The sequence below is a fragment of the Euphorbia lathyris genome, chromosome 2 (assembly GCF_963576675.1).
Source record: "Euphorbia lathyris chromosome 2, ddEupLath1.1, whole genome shotgun sequence".
NCBI lineage: Eukaryota > Viridiplantae > Streptophyta > Magnoliopsida > Malpighiales > Euphorbiaceae > Euphorbia > Euphorbia lathyris.
The window spans coordinates 48,169,772-48,185,390 of record NC_088911.1 but is presented as its reverse complement, the minus strand read 5'-3'; the positions used below and the strand labels follow the sequence as shown (position 1 = coordinate 48,185,390).

Sequence of the window (15,619 nt, the reverse complement as noted above, 5' to 3'; positions counted from 1 at the left end):
GAATTATTTATAAACTTATTTAAAATGTCTAAATCGAAATACCAATGAAATATGATCAAACCAATATATCAAATTTTTTTATTATATAGAATAAAATTGATTGTATTAGAAAACGATAAAATTCATGGCAGTGTTTTTTTCTGAATTACGTATGGGTTATGGTGGTTAAACTTGTGATTTTATTAGGAAAGTCACAAATCAAATTCACGTAAGCAACATAAAAATTGTCAATTCGTACACAAATCCAAATTCTTCCTAAATTTGATACGTATGACCCAAATCCAGCAGTACAGTTCTACACTTATATTAAAATAAACAAAATAAATAAATAAAAAGTAAAAGAAAAGACAACCACACGCACAAACATAAATAAAACTCGAAAATGAGCTAATAGTAGGAAGCCACATGTCATAATTGTCATGATGAATGGGTCCTACCCGCCATACTGGATGCCTTATGCACACAGCAACAAACAACAAACATAAACTGCTGTCATTGCAATATTAATTAATCTCTTACCTTTCTTTTCCTTTTTTTCATTTTCATAATTTTTTTTTGACTTTGATCCATCCATCCATCAGAAGAAAGAAAAGAAACCATCTTTAATTACAGATGAGTTTTTTCTTTTTGTTCATTTCCCCCTTTTTCTTTCTCAGAGATATAAAGTCTACAAATGGTAGTTGTTGCTTATACAAGTTATAGCCTGCCTAAGGAATTTTTTCTCAATCTTATTTTATATCTTGGTTTGGAGGATTTGGGTTTTATTTTCTTTTTCCTCTTCTTTAATTAGGACAAGTGGAATTGTCTCTCTCTCTCCTTTTTATTTTTGTTTAAAGATGGTAACTTCCCGATCTCTGTGGTAGAGAGAGAGGAAGAAGAGGGGGGTGGGGGTGGGAAGGGGGAAGAGAGAGAAAGTAGATATGGGGGGATGTGTATCTGCACCAGAAGGCTGTGTCGGTGGGAGATTAAGGTCTTCTAAGAAGAAACTAAGGAAGAAGAGGAAAGCGATTAAGAAAAGAGTTTCTTCAAGATTATCAGATGGATCAATTGATTTTCTTGATAGGCCTTCTTTTGCTTCTGCTCTTCCACCTGATCATAACAACCTCTCTTCTTTCTCTAACCCCACTTTTCAAGGTCCTTTCTCTCTCTCTCTCTCTCTCTCTCTCTCTCTCTCTAGCTTGTTTTGATTTGGATTTCTATTTGTTTGATGGGTACTAACTGGTTGGATCATTTTAATTTTGATTGAATTTGAATATTTACTACTTATAGATTAGATAGGGTATTGGATTTTAGTGTGGTTAATCTTATAGCATGAAATGTGGGCATTTTTTGGCTTTTCTCTTACAATGATTAGTGTTCTATTAATTTGATGACAATGGGTTTGGCATGCATCTCATTAATTGATCTTTATACAATATTTGTGGGTCTTTTCCCTTGAGCTAAATCCAACTGGAAAGTAATTACATTTTCAAGTATTATTGTCTTTTTTCTTGATTAGGGAAAATAGATCAAGATTCTTCCTTTTGTTTTCTCATCATCAATGCATACCTAACTTATTTACTCTGCAATATTCAGGAGGAAGTATTGAGGAGGCATGGTTTGACTCTGTTGCAATATTTGAATCTGATTGTGATGACGATTTTGAGAGTTTGCCCGATGGTATGGTATTTGGATATTCCATTTTCTATTGGATTCTAATTTTAGAATTTACATTTTGCTGAATTTCATGATGCTGAATTATGAAAATGTTCAATTTTCTGCAGATGTGCTATCTTTGTATGGTGTTGAAGGTTTACCACAGTCAGGTATTGCATCGAGAGACACGAATCATGGAGAACGTTCGAATTACCGGAATTCCTCTTCAAGTGATCATACGAAGAAGGCGGATGATTTTTTAGCTGGTAATTCTGCTAGGACCTCTGTGAGTGAGGTAGCTAAATATTCTAGTAATCAAGTCTTTAACTCAGCTAATGCAGACTGCCAATCAAAATCTGAGGAACCTTCTAATGAAGCAAAGGAACCTGTGTATCTTGATGAAATCGCATCCTCTGATGATAATGCTGGTAGGGGGGATGGGTTATTAGAGAATTGTGGAATTAGTCCAGGGAACTGTTTGCCTTGTCTTTCAACTGTTCCACCTGTTGACAAGAGAAGATCATTGAGCTCTAGTCCTCCAAGTGCAAGGAAAAAGGCTGCATTAAAACTTTCATTCAAATTGAAAGAAGGCCATCCTAGTAACTCGCAACGTAAGCACTTTGACTTTTGAAGTTGTATGTAATGCTATGAGTTTCATCTGTAGTATCTTGTCTGGCTCGACATGTGGTTGTCTTATTCAAAACCCCAATTATGAAATCCCTTTTCTCCCATTTCACACCTCGGAACGCACCTTTCTTATAGAGAGAGGTGCTTTTGCATCTTCTTAACCCAAAATGGCTGGGGAGTGGAAAGGTTCTTTTTAGGGTACTCCCAGGAACAGATCCAGTGGAGATGGGGTGGGGCCTGTAGTTCAGAGGATTAGAGCACGTGGCTACAAACCTTATGTGATTTTGTTTTCTGTTAGATATATGCTTTGCATAAATCAAGACAAACTTTGTAGTTGCATTACCAAGCCAAATTTCTATTGCAGTTTTCGTGTCAAATACTTTCTAGTTTCTAACAGCCTAGGAGGCATATATAATATGAAATTTAGAGAGGATTGTTGCACCAGTTGCAAACAATTCAGCATCATCTTCTTATTTACAATGGCTACTCTTTCTGCTTTGATTGGGATAAATATTTTGACTGAGTTTGCCGATTCAATTCCTTTGCACGCCAAGTTATTCCGTATGCAGTTATGCTTGTGTAAGATTGTTTAAGTTCTGCTTTAATATTGTACTATATATATGGTTTTTGTTTGGCCTTTTCATAACTTACTGCATTGTACAAATTTTCTTCTACGCAACAGATATCTGATACAAGGTGTTGGTTTTTGGTGATACAACTCTAAGCATTTGAATCCTTTACAGATTTATATGACTATGTAATTTTAACACTTATTATTGTTCTTACCTTATGGTTTCAGTTTCTTCAAAGCCATTTCTGCAGAGACCTGTCGCTGGTTCTCAAGTACCATTTTGTCCTATAGAAAAGAAAATGCTTGATTGTTGGTCTAATGTAGAACCAGGCAGTTTCAAAGTACGGGGACCGAATTATTTCAGGTTAGACTGTGAGAAGAAGGATTGTATTTGCAGTTACTGCTTCACCTAGCTACTAAAATGCAATTTTATGTTTAGCATGTAGATGCATAAGGATCTACTATAGCTGTTTTCTAATATAGCTCTTTTCTTGCAAGAAGTGTTTTTCAATTTCACTTATTTTCTGAATGCCAGGGACAAGAAGAAGGAATTGGCTTCTAACTGTGCTGCATATAACCCGTTTGGGGTTGATGTATTTTTATCTTCTCGAAAAATTGATCATATTGCTAGGTTTGTGGAGCTCCCTGTTAATAATTCTTCTGGGAGGCTCCCAACAATCCTCGTTGTTAACGTACAGGTATTCCTACTTTTGAACATCTAGTTTGCTCTCACTCTCAGTATATTCATGTTTCTTGTATAAAGGACTTCAACAAGAAATAAAGTTTCTTCTTTTCATTTTCTTTTCTTGTATAATATTTTTGGGCTGAATGTTTTCTGTGGATCATGCAGATTCCATTGTATAATGCCACACTTTTCCAGAGTGAAACTGATGGAGAAGGAATGAATTTCGTGTTGTATTTTAAGCTTTCTGATAGTTACTCAAAGGAACTTCCGACTCATTTCCAAGATAGTATCAGAGTAAGATGGGCCCCTTTTTTATATTGATAACAATATTTTGCATTAAAAAATGGTTATAGGTTGTCAGTTGGTGTTATGATTAGTGCATGCCTTTATTTACATTCTTATTTATGTTTTGAACAGCGGTTAATTGATGATGAAGTTGAAAAAGTGAAAGGTTTTGCTGTAGATTCAACTGTGCACTTCCGCGAGAGGTTGAAGATATTGGGTCGAGTTGCGAATGTAGAAGATCTACATTTAAGTGGTGCGGAGAAGAAGCTTATGCAGGCATACAATGAAAAACCTGTTCTTTCACGTCCTCAGCATGAGTTTTACTTAGTAAGTTAAGTTACATTTTCAATTTTTAATGTGCTGATTTATAGTATGAGCTTGTTGTGTGTCCTCATCAAGCAACGATTTTCCTTCATCTTCATCATTAGAGAAATGTATCAACGAAATCAGTACTCCAAGAAACATATCACTTAAGTACGCACAGGACATTTGTTTTCTTTCAAGAAAAATATTTTGGTTATGAAAGTGCATCCAAACATGCTATGGTTATTTCTCAAGTTGGGTTGCGTGTTACTTTTCATTTCTTGGAAAATAAATATGTATATAGCCGGATAGTTTTGAATATGTTTATGGCAAATGTGTGTTCTTTCCTTCTTATGTAACACATTTTTTTTTATGTTTTCTTTGTAGGGGGAGAACTACTTTGAGATTGACATAGACATGCACAGATTCAGTTACATATCTCGGAAAGGGTTTGAAGCATTCCTAGACAGACTTAAAATTTGTGTCCTGGATGTCGGCCTCACCATACAGGTTTTCATTCTTATTGTCTTATTGTAGAAGAAAAGAAGTTCATAGTTATTTGGGTTTTAACGCATTGCTAGTTGTTGATGATGGATTTTGATATCTGATATACACCTTTAATTTGGATTGACAAACAGGGGAACAAAGCAGAAGAGCTTCCGGAGCAGATTTTATGTTGTGTAAGATTAAATGGAATTGACTACATTAATTACCATCGACTAGGGTTAAATCAAGATCCGTTTGATACTCAAAGTTCTTAAATGATGTAAGACCTTATATTTAATGAAGGCTAATTCTCAGAGAATTTTTTTTCTCTTGTGTCATTTTCCTCTCTTTCTTCTTCTTTTGAATCAGTGTTGCATTTTATCATTTGTGCAATTCTGTAACTCATCTTGAGGGCTACAAAGCAAAAGTGTTGATAGCATATGCATAATTTCCTTGCACGAGATGTAACAAAATTAGGCCGACATGTATTATTTGATTGCTTAATTGTACTACCATGATAGCACACCGAATAAAATTACGATCTAGCCTGTTAATCATTTCTGTGGAGATAGAAAGAGAATAAAAAAATGAATTTTGTTTCATTTCATAGAACAATTACACAGATAATAAGTATTTGTCACGGGAGTTTCATATAGCCCTTGCAAGGAGTAAGAGGCTTTCCACATAAACCTTTGTTTCCGGAATAGGAACTCACCGGAAACTCGCTCAAAGGCTTACCTGTTGGAATTGGTCCTTCCAAATGATTATCTGATAAATCCAGTTCCTTGAGCTTTCTCAGCTCCAGGAATCCCACTGGTATTATGCCAGCCAAATGGTTTTTCTGCAGCTTCAGCCTTTCTAACGTGCTCAAATTTGCTAAAGCCTCTGGCAAGTTGGAGCTCAACCTATTGTAGCTCAAATCTAGAGTCTCTATCACTTTCAATCTCCCTATGGTCGTAGGTACGGTGCTTTCCAGAAAATTATGTGACAAATTCATAAACTGCACCCCGGATTGAGCTCCTTCTCCAATTTGTTCAATGCCGCCGGAAAAGTTGTTATCAGACAGATCAATATATACTAGTGAGCCATCAGGAAATGCATTTCCCATCTCAAAAACTTTACTTATAGGACCTGTTAGGTTGTTTGAGTGGAGATCTAGGATACCCAAATGCTGCAGGTTTGTAATGGAATCAGGTATCCCTGAAGCAAGATAATTTCTGGACAGATTTAAAGAGTAGAGCTGAGCCAGGTTTCCCAGCCATGATGGCAAGCTTCCTGTGAGATGGTTAGATGACAAGTCCAGTTCCTGTATCGGACTTGGAGTCGCTCGTAAGAAGTCTGGAACTTTGCCTTGCATTCCACATCCAGCTAAATATATCCTAGAAAGTGACGGCAGTTCTGCCAGGCATTTAGGGAAAGAGATGAGATTCAAGCGGTTGAATGACAAATCTAAAGTTTGAAGATTTTGGAGGGAAGGAAAATCGCTAGGCAATGGCCCTTGAATCATATTGTGAGACAAGTTCAAGAGAATCAGATTAGAGAGTTGACCAATTGATTTTGGTATTTTGCCTGATAGCAGATTGCCACTGAGATATAACTCTGTTAAACCTGCTAGGTTTCCCAAACTGGAAGGAATTGCACCTTCTAGCTTGTTGTTTGCCAGGGAAACTCTTTGGAGAGAAACCAGATATCCAAAACTCTCTGGAATCTTTCCAGTAAGATTGTTATCATTCAGTCTAAGGAATCCAAGGGAAGACATTTGACCAGAAATTGCTGGAAATGGGATTGCTCCTTGTAGATTGTTTGTATCCAAGTACAGCTCTGAAATTCCATTCAATCTAGTTAACGAAAGTGGGATTTTCCCGCTCAAGCGATTGCTCGAGAGGTCCAGCTTTTGTAACGCCTGCATTTTGCCAATTTTGCCTGGTATATGACCAGTTAGAGCATTGCTGTGAAGATCCATTCGTGTCAGACTTTTCAAGTGAGTAAGTGAATCAGGTATCACCCCAGCAAATCGATTTGAATACAGAAACAGTTGATTAAGATTTTTGAGATTACCAAGACTGGAAGGTAGATGACCAGACAATTGATTTTCATGGAGATGAAGTTGTTCAAGTTTTGACAGCTTACTGATACTATCAGGAACTTTTCCACTGAGCTTGTTGCCATATAAGTACAGCTTCTGCAGATTGGGGAGGCGAAAACCGATATCTGGGGGGATGATTCCGCCCAAACTTATTAGGCCGCCGAGATCAATGACTTGAAGAGAGGTCAAAAGTAGTATAGAGGGAGACAAGGATCCCCTCATTTCAGATTGAAAAACAAAATCATCAGAGGAAATGAATCCGGAAAGAAGGATTTGTGTGACTCTACCGGTTGTATTTTCGCAGCGAACTCCTTCCCATATGCAGCAATCATGGCCAGACCATTTGGCTAATCTGGTAGAAGTATCAGAATGGATTCCAGTCTTGAAATCAAGTAGAGCCTTGAGATCAGTGGGATGGCATGATCTTCCAGCTGATGTGATGGTGAATAGAACGAGAAACCAGAGCAGCACAGAGGCCATAGTAGTAAAAACTGATTATAGCTAAAATGGGATTTGTTTAGGAGATTTAAATATGGATGTTGAAGATCTGTATGAGAATCTAGAGAAGCATAAATATAGTCAAAAAAGGAAAAGAAAAAGATGACTGATTTGCTTTCTATCTTTACAGTTAGTAATGCTGAAAAGTATAATGTGTCTGAATAATTATGTCCTTTGTTATCGAGATAAAGGGCGAGTCAAATCAGGGAAAATAAAATGATTCATATAAATATAAATAATAATATTTATAAAAAAAAGGGCAGGGGGCTGCTTCTCCCAATAGGTTCAAAGTCAGTAAACTAATCCTTGGCCCTTTTGTAGTCTTCAAAAACTCCAAAAACATCTTTTTCTTATTAGAAGCTACTATTGCTGTGAACTGAGATTTTTGTGTAGACTATTTAATATCATTTTAATCAAGGTTGTAAAAATAGATTGAAAATTAATGAGATTTATATTTTTTTATTTTTAGTAAACAAATTATTATATAAGTATATGTCCGCTATCCTCACTTCCTTTAAAAACAAAGTAAATTTACTTTGTTTCAATAACGAATAGTATTGCGACATATGTCAAATTAATTTAAAATAAATTAAATTATATTAAAAGTTGACCTGCTATTACAGGTTACCACTAAATAGGGAAAATTAAAGTTACACAATGTAGAATATAATTCTATCCACCAAACTACTTTACGGAAATTGACACTACTTTACGGAAAATTTAAAAAACCTTTACAAATTTCCGTAACATTTCTATAATTTTCCGTAAATTAATTATTTTTTGTTAAATTATTAATAAAAAAATAATTTTAATTATATCCACCAAACCACTTTACGAAAATTAACACTACTTTACGAAAAATCTAAAAAACCTTTACAAATTTCCGTAACATTTCTATAATTTTCCGTAAATTAATTATTTTTTGTTAAATTATTAAAAAAATAATTTTAATTATATCCACCAAACCACTTTACGAAAATTAACACCACTTTACGGAAAATCTATAAAACCTTTATAAATTTTCGTAACATTTGTATAATTCTACGGAAATTAATTATTTTTGGTAAATTATTAATAAAAAATAATTTTAATTCTATCCACCAAACAATTTTATGTATTTACGGAAAATCTATAAAACATTTACAAATTTCCGTAACATTTTTATAATTTTACGTAAATTAATTATTTTTTTATTAAATTATTAATAAAAAATAATTTTAATTCTATCCACCAAACCACTTTACGAAAATTGACATTACTTTACGGAAAATCTATAAAACCTTTTGCAAATTTCCGTAACATTTCTAAAATTTTACGTAAATTAATTATTTTTTGTTAAATTATTAATAAAAAAATAATTTTAATTCTATCCATCAAACCACTTTACGAAAATTGACACTATTTTACGGAAAATCTATAAAACCCTTACAAATTGCCTTAACATTTCTATAATTTTATGTAAATTAATTATTTTTTGTTATATTATTAATGAAAAAATAACTTTAATTCTATCCACCAAACCACTTTACGTAAATTGACACTACTTTACCGAAAATCTATAAAACCTTTACAAATTTCCGTAATATTTGTATAATTTTACGTAAAATAATTATTTTTGGTAAATTATTAATAAAAAATAATTTTAATTCTATCCACCAAACCATTTACGTAAATTGACACTACTTTACGGAAAATCTATAAAACCTTTACAAATTTCCGTAATATTTCTATAATTTTATGTAAATTAATTATTTTTTGTTAAATTATTAATCAAAAATAATTTTAATTATATCCACCAAACCACTTTACGAAAATTGACACTACTTTACGGAAAATCTATAAAATCTTTACAAATTTCTATAACATTAGTATAATTTTACGTAAAACAATTATTTTACTGTAAAATGTTAATAAAAATATTTTTAATTCTATCCACTAAACTATTTTAAGTAATTGTAATACTTGACGTAAAATCCATAAAATCTTTACAAATTTTCATAACATTTAAACAATTTTACGTAAATTAATTTTTCTAGAGTTTTTTTTACGCTTTAGTTAATGTATCAGTAGATTTTTTTTTTTTTGAATGAATCAATGAATTGTATTAACTATTGTAAATCAGAAGCCAAAAGGCTAACAATCGAGTTTGGGGGAATATTGGTTACAATCACATCAGGAGCATCTAAACCTATCCTTGCAACTTCATGCGCAACTTGATTTGCTGTTCTTCGCACAAAATTGAAGGATAGCCTTGTATACTATGTGACATCTCTTGACAGTCAGCTAAAATTAGACCAACGCCCGAGAAATCTTCCTTCGGCTCCTGTCGTAACGCTTGAATGATGATTTGAGCATCCCCTTCAATACAAACTTCCTCCTCCCGTCTTTCCTTGATCCAGCTGAGCGCCTCACGGCATGAAATAGCTTCGGCAATAGCTGGTGTAAACTTTCCTAGAAGTCTTTGATACCGAGCAGCCACAAACCTCCCCTCACTGTCACGAATAACCGCCCCGATTCCTATGAATCCCGAGTCCCGTCGAACTGCTGCATCAAAATTTAATTTCAGACCTGATTGGGGGCAGTTCCAGTGTTGCTGGTGGCAGTGATTAGCTGCTGAATTTTGCGTCTGACCCAAATCCATCGCTGTTCTCCACGACATCAGAAACTCATCTGCTCGTCCAGCTAGTTGGTCAGGGGGAATGAATTTATGGTTCCACAACCATTGATTACGGATGTACCATGTGTACCAAAGGAAAGTAGCCCACTTACCCGCCTTCTCCGGACTGAAGTTCTGAACCGGGGAAAACCACCAATCAGAGTTGTTGTTATTTGCAGAGTCCCTGAATTCAGATGCTTGTGTTGAATCCCAAGCCCTTGATAAAGCTGGGCAGCGAAAGAACAAGTGCACTAGCGATTCGTCCTGACTGCGACACAAAGGGCACCGAACATCAATATCAACATGACGGTTAAAGAGAGATACTCTTGTTGGGATAATGTTCCAAGCTGCACGCCATAGAAAATTTTTAACCTTCGGAGGACAATTAATCTGCCATAGCTTGCTCCATGGAGCATTACGCACTGAGACTGGGGGATCCGGAAAAGCCTCCGCCAATGCGTAGTACGATGTTTTGACACTGTAAACTCCTTTCTTGTCCCTCCGCCAACACAGCTGATCAATTCTGTCACATGAAGAAATAGGAATTTGTAAGATAGATTCCTTATCCTCAGGTGTGAAAAGTCCAGTAAGTAACTCCTCATTCCATTTGCCGTTACTGATAAGTCTGTCCACTGTCCAACTTATATCCCCGCCATTTTGCGGTAACGCCAGTAGACCTGTTGTCGAATCTGTCCATCTGTCCGTCCATATTTTAGTGTTTCGACCGTTGCCAACTCGCATCCCTATTTCATCCTTCATCAACTGCTGTGTGTGAAAAATGCTGGACCATATAACACTAGGATTAGACCCCAGTGTAGCGTCTCTGAAGTCATTGAGAGGGAAATATCGTGCTTTATAGAGTCGGCAGACTAAGGATTGGGGATTTCTCATGAATTTCCACGCCTGTTTCCCTAAGAAGGCAAGATTGAATTCGTGGAATCGTCTGAAGTTCAAACCTCCCCAGCTCCTTCTGATACATAGGGATTGCCAGGCCTTCCATTTTATCCCTCTGCCCCACCAATATGCATTGAGGATGATTTCGAGTTTATTGCATATAGTTTTGGGGAGTAAAAAAACTTGAAAAATATAAGATGGCAAAGACTGAGCCACTGCCTTGATTAGAACTTCTTTTCCGCTTTGTGAGAGTGGACGACTTTGCCAGCCCCGGACTTTCCTCTGTAACCGATCAATAATATAGCTAAAGATAGCAGTACGATTGCGCCCCACAGTAGCTGGTAAACCCAAATAAGTGTCCTGATTGTCTGTTATTTCCACCCTCAGGTAGGCAGCCAAAAGATCTCTTCTCTCGTTCGGAACCTTTGCGCTGAAGGAGATTGAAGATTTATTAATATTGATTTTCTGCCCTGAAGCTAATTCGTATCGCTGGAAGATACTTCGGATCGCTTCACATTCTTCAGTTGATGCACGGAAGAAGAAATAACTGTCATCTGCAAAGAGTAGATGAGAAACAGTCGGGGCACCTCTACAGATACGGACACCATGTAAGCTTCCATTCTCTTCCGCTTGCTGGATTAGAGCTGAGAGGCCTTCCGTGCATAAGATGAATAAATACGGCGAAATTGGATCTCCCTGACGGAGTCCTCTTGTTGGCTTAAACACCGGAAATTCCGCATTCATATTGATAATTTGATATTCGACAGAAGTCACACAGCTCATAACCAAGTTAATGAAAGTATCGGGGAAATCAAAACGTACCATAACAGCCTGCAGGAAGACCCATTCGACCCGATCATATGCCTTTGACATGTCAATCTTTAGAGCAGCATAACCTTTCCGGCCTCCTTTGCCTAGTTTTAGTGCATGACTTACCTCAAAAGCCATCATAATATTGTCAGTAATGGAACGTTTTGGGATGAAGGCGCTCTGATTAGCCGATATAATGTGGTTAAGTAATCCTTTCAACCGATTTGCAATGATTTTGGTCATTATTTTGACAATAACATTGCAGAGTGCTATCGGATGGAGATCTGATATGCTTACAGGCTGTTTCTTTTTAGGGATAAGTACCAGATTTGTGCGATTCAATTCGGGAGGGATAGTACCAGAGTTCAGACATTCAATACAAAAAGCTGATATATCGGAGCCGAGTACCTGCCAATGCTGTTGATAGAAACCTGATTTTAATCCATCGGGACCCGGAGATTTGTCTGGAAACATTTCAAAGACCGTTCTTTTTACTTCTTCAGCAGTGTAGCCTCGACTGAGCTGCTGTTTCATATCAGGACTGATCTGGCATTTGATTGCATCAAGGATATCTAGACCCTCGCTCCCCTGGGATCTAAACAATTCCATAAAATGTCGTTGAATGCTATCCCTAAGCCCCGAGTTCCAAGACCATACAGTCCCAGATTCATCCTGCAATTTTTCAAAATGGTTTCTCCTTCTTTTGGCTTTGACAGTGGAATGGAAAAACCTAGAGTTTCGATCGCCCTTGCTAAGCCACTGAACTTTGGAACGTTGTCGCCAGTAAGTTTCTTGTTCAAGCCGGACTTTTTCAAGTTCTAAACGAGTATGTTGATATTCCTTAGTGTTCGGAGAATTGCGTAGGGATTCCAGTTTGCTATGGAGATTTTTAGCCAAACCTCTGAACCGTCTTCTGAAATTTGAGCCCCATAAGCTTAGTTTGTCCCTACATGATCGAAGCCGATCAGGTAACTTCTGTCTGTCGCTTTGTTTCCAGTTGTCAGCAATGAGCTGGCAGCAATTTTCCTCCAAACCCCAGGCATTATCATAGCGAAAAGGACTAGGATGATGGTTCCGTGCTACTGTGAGTTTTAACAGCAGCGCTGAGTGATCCGATTGGGTTGTGAGTATATTTAGAATAACAGCTTCAGGAAACCTGTCATACCAGAATTGATTAGCAACTCCCCGGTCTAACTTCTCCTCGATTAAGGCTCCCTCTTCGATTTCTGATCCAGGTAAAAGGGTACCCCTCCATCTGAACTTTCGTAAGTGCACAAGAGGATAAAGTTTCGTTAAAACCCGAGAGTAAATGTAGAGGATGTTTCCTTCCTCCCCGTTTTTCAAACGAGTAGAGCATATCGTTGAAATCCCCCATTATCAGCCATGGTAAATTGGATATTCGATATAGGTCCTTTAGACACTGCCACGCCAAAGCTCTTCTGCCACGTTCAGGGAAGCCATAGAACCCGGTAAATCTCCAATCCTCAACCTCCCTTCCTGAAATCCTGACATCAATAAAATTGTTACTGTACTTCAATAGGTTTACCGATAATTCATTCCTCCAAAACAGAGCAATACCGCCTCCTCCTCTAATACTATTAACAGCAAAATGATTTTCAAAACCAATGGAACGTTTCACATTTGCAATTGAACTATCTCCAACCATTGTTTCCATGAGAAAAACAATTGTTGGTTTGTGGGCATGGATGAGCTCCTTGAGCTCTCTCACTGTCTCGAGGTTGCCCACACCTCGGCAGTTCCAGCTAAGACACGTCATGGCTTCCGGCTGGCCCCTTCCATGGAGCCTGCCGATATCTCTATTTCATTTGTAACACCATCCATAGGGGAGCAATTGAATTGTTCATCTGAATTTCTTTTCCTTTTTGGATCGTTGACTGTCTGAATATTATCTTCGCCTTGAAGGATTTTCTCTGTATGATCTTGAGCTTGTTGTCTGAGAGCATTTAAATCCTTTTGTGTAGATTCTGTATGCGTTTGCTGTATAAGGAGCGGTGTTGAGTTCAACCAAGGAGATAAGTTTTGTACCATTCTCCTAGGGGCAGCCCGAAGGAACAGGCCATATAGCATTGGGTGATCGGGATCCTGGAGAGCTCTATAACTAGCACAGTCACGTTCCACATGTCCAAGAAGACCACAAAAGAAGCAAAAGTGAGGGAGCCTCTCATATTTGAAATTGATCCAGGTCCAGTGTGAGTCTGAAGTGCCTAATTTCATTATGCGTTTTAGTGCTTTTCTCGCATCCAACGAAACCTGCACCCTCAGGTATCCGACATATGGTTCAGTATAATCCCTAGGATCAGTACGAATTACTGTCCCTATATACGATCCACACGCTACTGCTATTTTTTCTGACCTAAAGCCTGCCGGGAGATCATGTAATTGTATCCAAAAAGGAGAGTCATTGAGAGGAATTTCATAGAAATCATCCTGACGTGTAACTCTTTTAAGAATCAGGAGCTTGTTATCGAAAGACCACGGACCACCATTCAGGACCCCATTCATATCAAATACGTGATTGAACTGGAAAAGGAACCGATTACCATCAAGATCGACAATAGAAATTCTTCCCGCTGGTTTCCACAATCTTGACAGCGTGATCTTCATTCCGTCCACATTAATAGGACGAGTTGTGATGAACCGACCAATACAGCTCCAACTTAAATCATAGGAGATTGCTGTGGTGTTGTTAGGGATGATCACCAGAGCAGAGTCCTCCTCTTCAAGAGAGAGATTTAAACAGACATTCATTAAAGATTCCATGGGAAACAGAAACGCAGCAAGATCTTGTAAAGAGAACTCCGTAATCAGCAGGCGCAGGGCAAGAATCTGGTAGTGTTTAAAGCTGATCGAGCAGGGCGAATCGGCAGGAAAGTAAGAAGATCGATGGAGACGGAACCTTAAACCCCAAGGTAGGGTAAAACACAAAAACCCTAGCCGCAGGGTACAGACGCTCTAGTAGTTTCTGCTTTGTAGTTTTTTTCTGTTTCTGCTCTAGTAGTTTTTTTTTATTTCAATTTGTTCATCGTATTTCTTGGTTTTCTGGTGATAATTCAATACACACGGTTAGAGTTTGGCTCACACTTCTGTTGTATCTTGGGAGACTATCGTAGACTGCGATAAAATTTGTCTTAATGTATCAGTAGATTAGTTAGATGTAGCAACCGATATTTTGAAATATTTTATTTCTGATGTAATATTATGTTGAATGTTTTTTAGGGTTTAGGAGTTATTTGTTCTAAATAAGCAACTTGAGGAGTTATTTATTCCACTTGAGCAATTTGATGAGTTATTTGTTTAAAATAGGATTAAGGTGCAAAAATACCCCTAACGTTTTGGGCCAGGATCAATTTTACCCCTAACGTCTAAAATGGTGTAATTTTACCCTTAACGTTGGAAGCCAAGAGCAATTTTACCCCTAACGTTGATAAATTAGTTCAATTTGAGAAATAATTGATCAAACTATCTTTTCGGTCATGAATTTTTTCATTTACATTTCACATGTGCATCATTTTATCAGTAACAGATCGCAAGCATATGTTGGGATGTGAAAAAAATAAAAAAATATACTGTCTTTCTGTACGAACTAGACAACAAAAATAAAAAAAATCACCGAATTTATAAATATTAATCTCTAATTCTATTATTAAATTATAAAAAATATGAAATCTCTTTTTTAAAAACGAATTGTTATACAATTGGTGCAGAATAAGAAACAAAAATATATGTGTTTTATAATAGTGTCTGAAATTAATCCAATTTATTAACGTTAGGGGTAAAATTGCTCCTGGCTTCTAACGTTAGGGGTAAAATTGCACCATTTTAGACGTTAGGGGTAAAATTGCTCCTAATCTAAAAAGTTAGGGGTATTTTTGCACCTTAATCCTTTAAAATAAGCAAGGTGGGGGGATAAATTATCACAAATCTAAATTCGGGGGTCAGTTACGTAAAATTATAAAAATGTTACGGAAATTTGTAAAGGTTTTATAGATTTTCGGTAAAGTAGTGTCAATTTACGTAAAGTGGTTTGATGGATATAATTAAAATTATTTTTTTTAATAATTA

At 36.7% G+C, this 15,619-nt stretch overlaps 2 protein-coding genes across 4 annotated transcripts; one reads left to right on the top strand and one right to left on the bottom strand.

Moving 5' to 3' along the window:
- Positions 1-496: 496 nt before the first annotated feature.
- On the top strand, positions 497-4,930 carry LOC136218095 (uncharacterized). 3 transcript variants are annotated; one of them, XM_066004849.1, is made up of 10 exons: positions 497-1,134; positions 1,576-1,659; positions 1,764-1,901; positions 1,977-2,246; positions 3,062-3,197; positions 3,369-3,531; positions 3,684-3,812; positions 3,936-4,130; positions 4,494-4,616; positions 4,745-4,930. In XM_066004849.1, exons 1-10 carry the CDS (start codon positions 921-923, stop codon positions 4,865-4,867), a joined length of 1,575 nt encoding a protein of 524 aa, XP_065860921.1. In that variant the 5' UTR covers positions 497-920; the 3' UTR covers positions 4,868-4,930. The 3 variants fall into 3 exon arrangements, with proteins under 3 accessions (XP_065860921.1, XP_065860920.1, XP_065860919.1); XM_066004848.1 differs by having other exon boundaries at positions 1,968-2,246; XM_066004847.1 differs by having other exon boundaries at positions 498-1,134; positions 1,764-2,246.
- Positions 4,931-5,172: 242 nt separating this feature from the next.
- LOC136216942 (LRR receptor-like serine/threonine-protein kinase FLS2) lies at positions 5,173-7,158 on the bottom strand. Its single transcript, XM_066003490.1, has one exon. It carries the CDS (start codon positions 7,156-7,158, stop codon positions 5,230-5,232), a length of 1,929 nt encoding a protein of 642 aa, XP_065859562.1. The 3' UTR covers positions 5,173-5,229.
- Positions 7,159-15,619: the final 8,461 nt, after the last annotated feature.

What these genes read in the sequence shown, in the direction of transcription:
- LOC136218095 (XM_066004847.1), top strand. Translation starts at nt 921, where the DNA reads ATGGGGGGATGTGTATCTGCACCAGAAGGCTGTGTCGGTGGGAGATTA. An exon ending in TTTTGAGAGTTTGCCCGATG is followed by an intron (nt 1,660 to 1,763) that starts GTATGGTATTTG and finishes AATTTTCTGCAG; the next exon opens with ATGTGCTATCTTTGTATGGT. An exon ending in TCCTCGTTGTTAACGTACAG is followed by an intron (nt 3,532 to 3,683) that starts GTATTCCTACTT and finishes TGGATCATGCAG; the next exon opens with ATTCCATTGTATAATGCCAC.
- LOC136216942 (XM_066003490.1), bottom strand. Translation starts at nt 7,158, where the DNA reads ATGGCCTCTGTGCTGCTCTGGTTTCTCGTTCTATTCACCATCACATCA.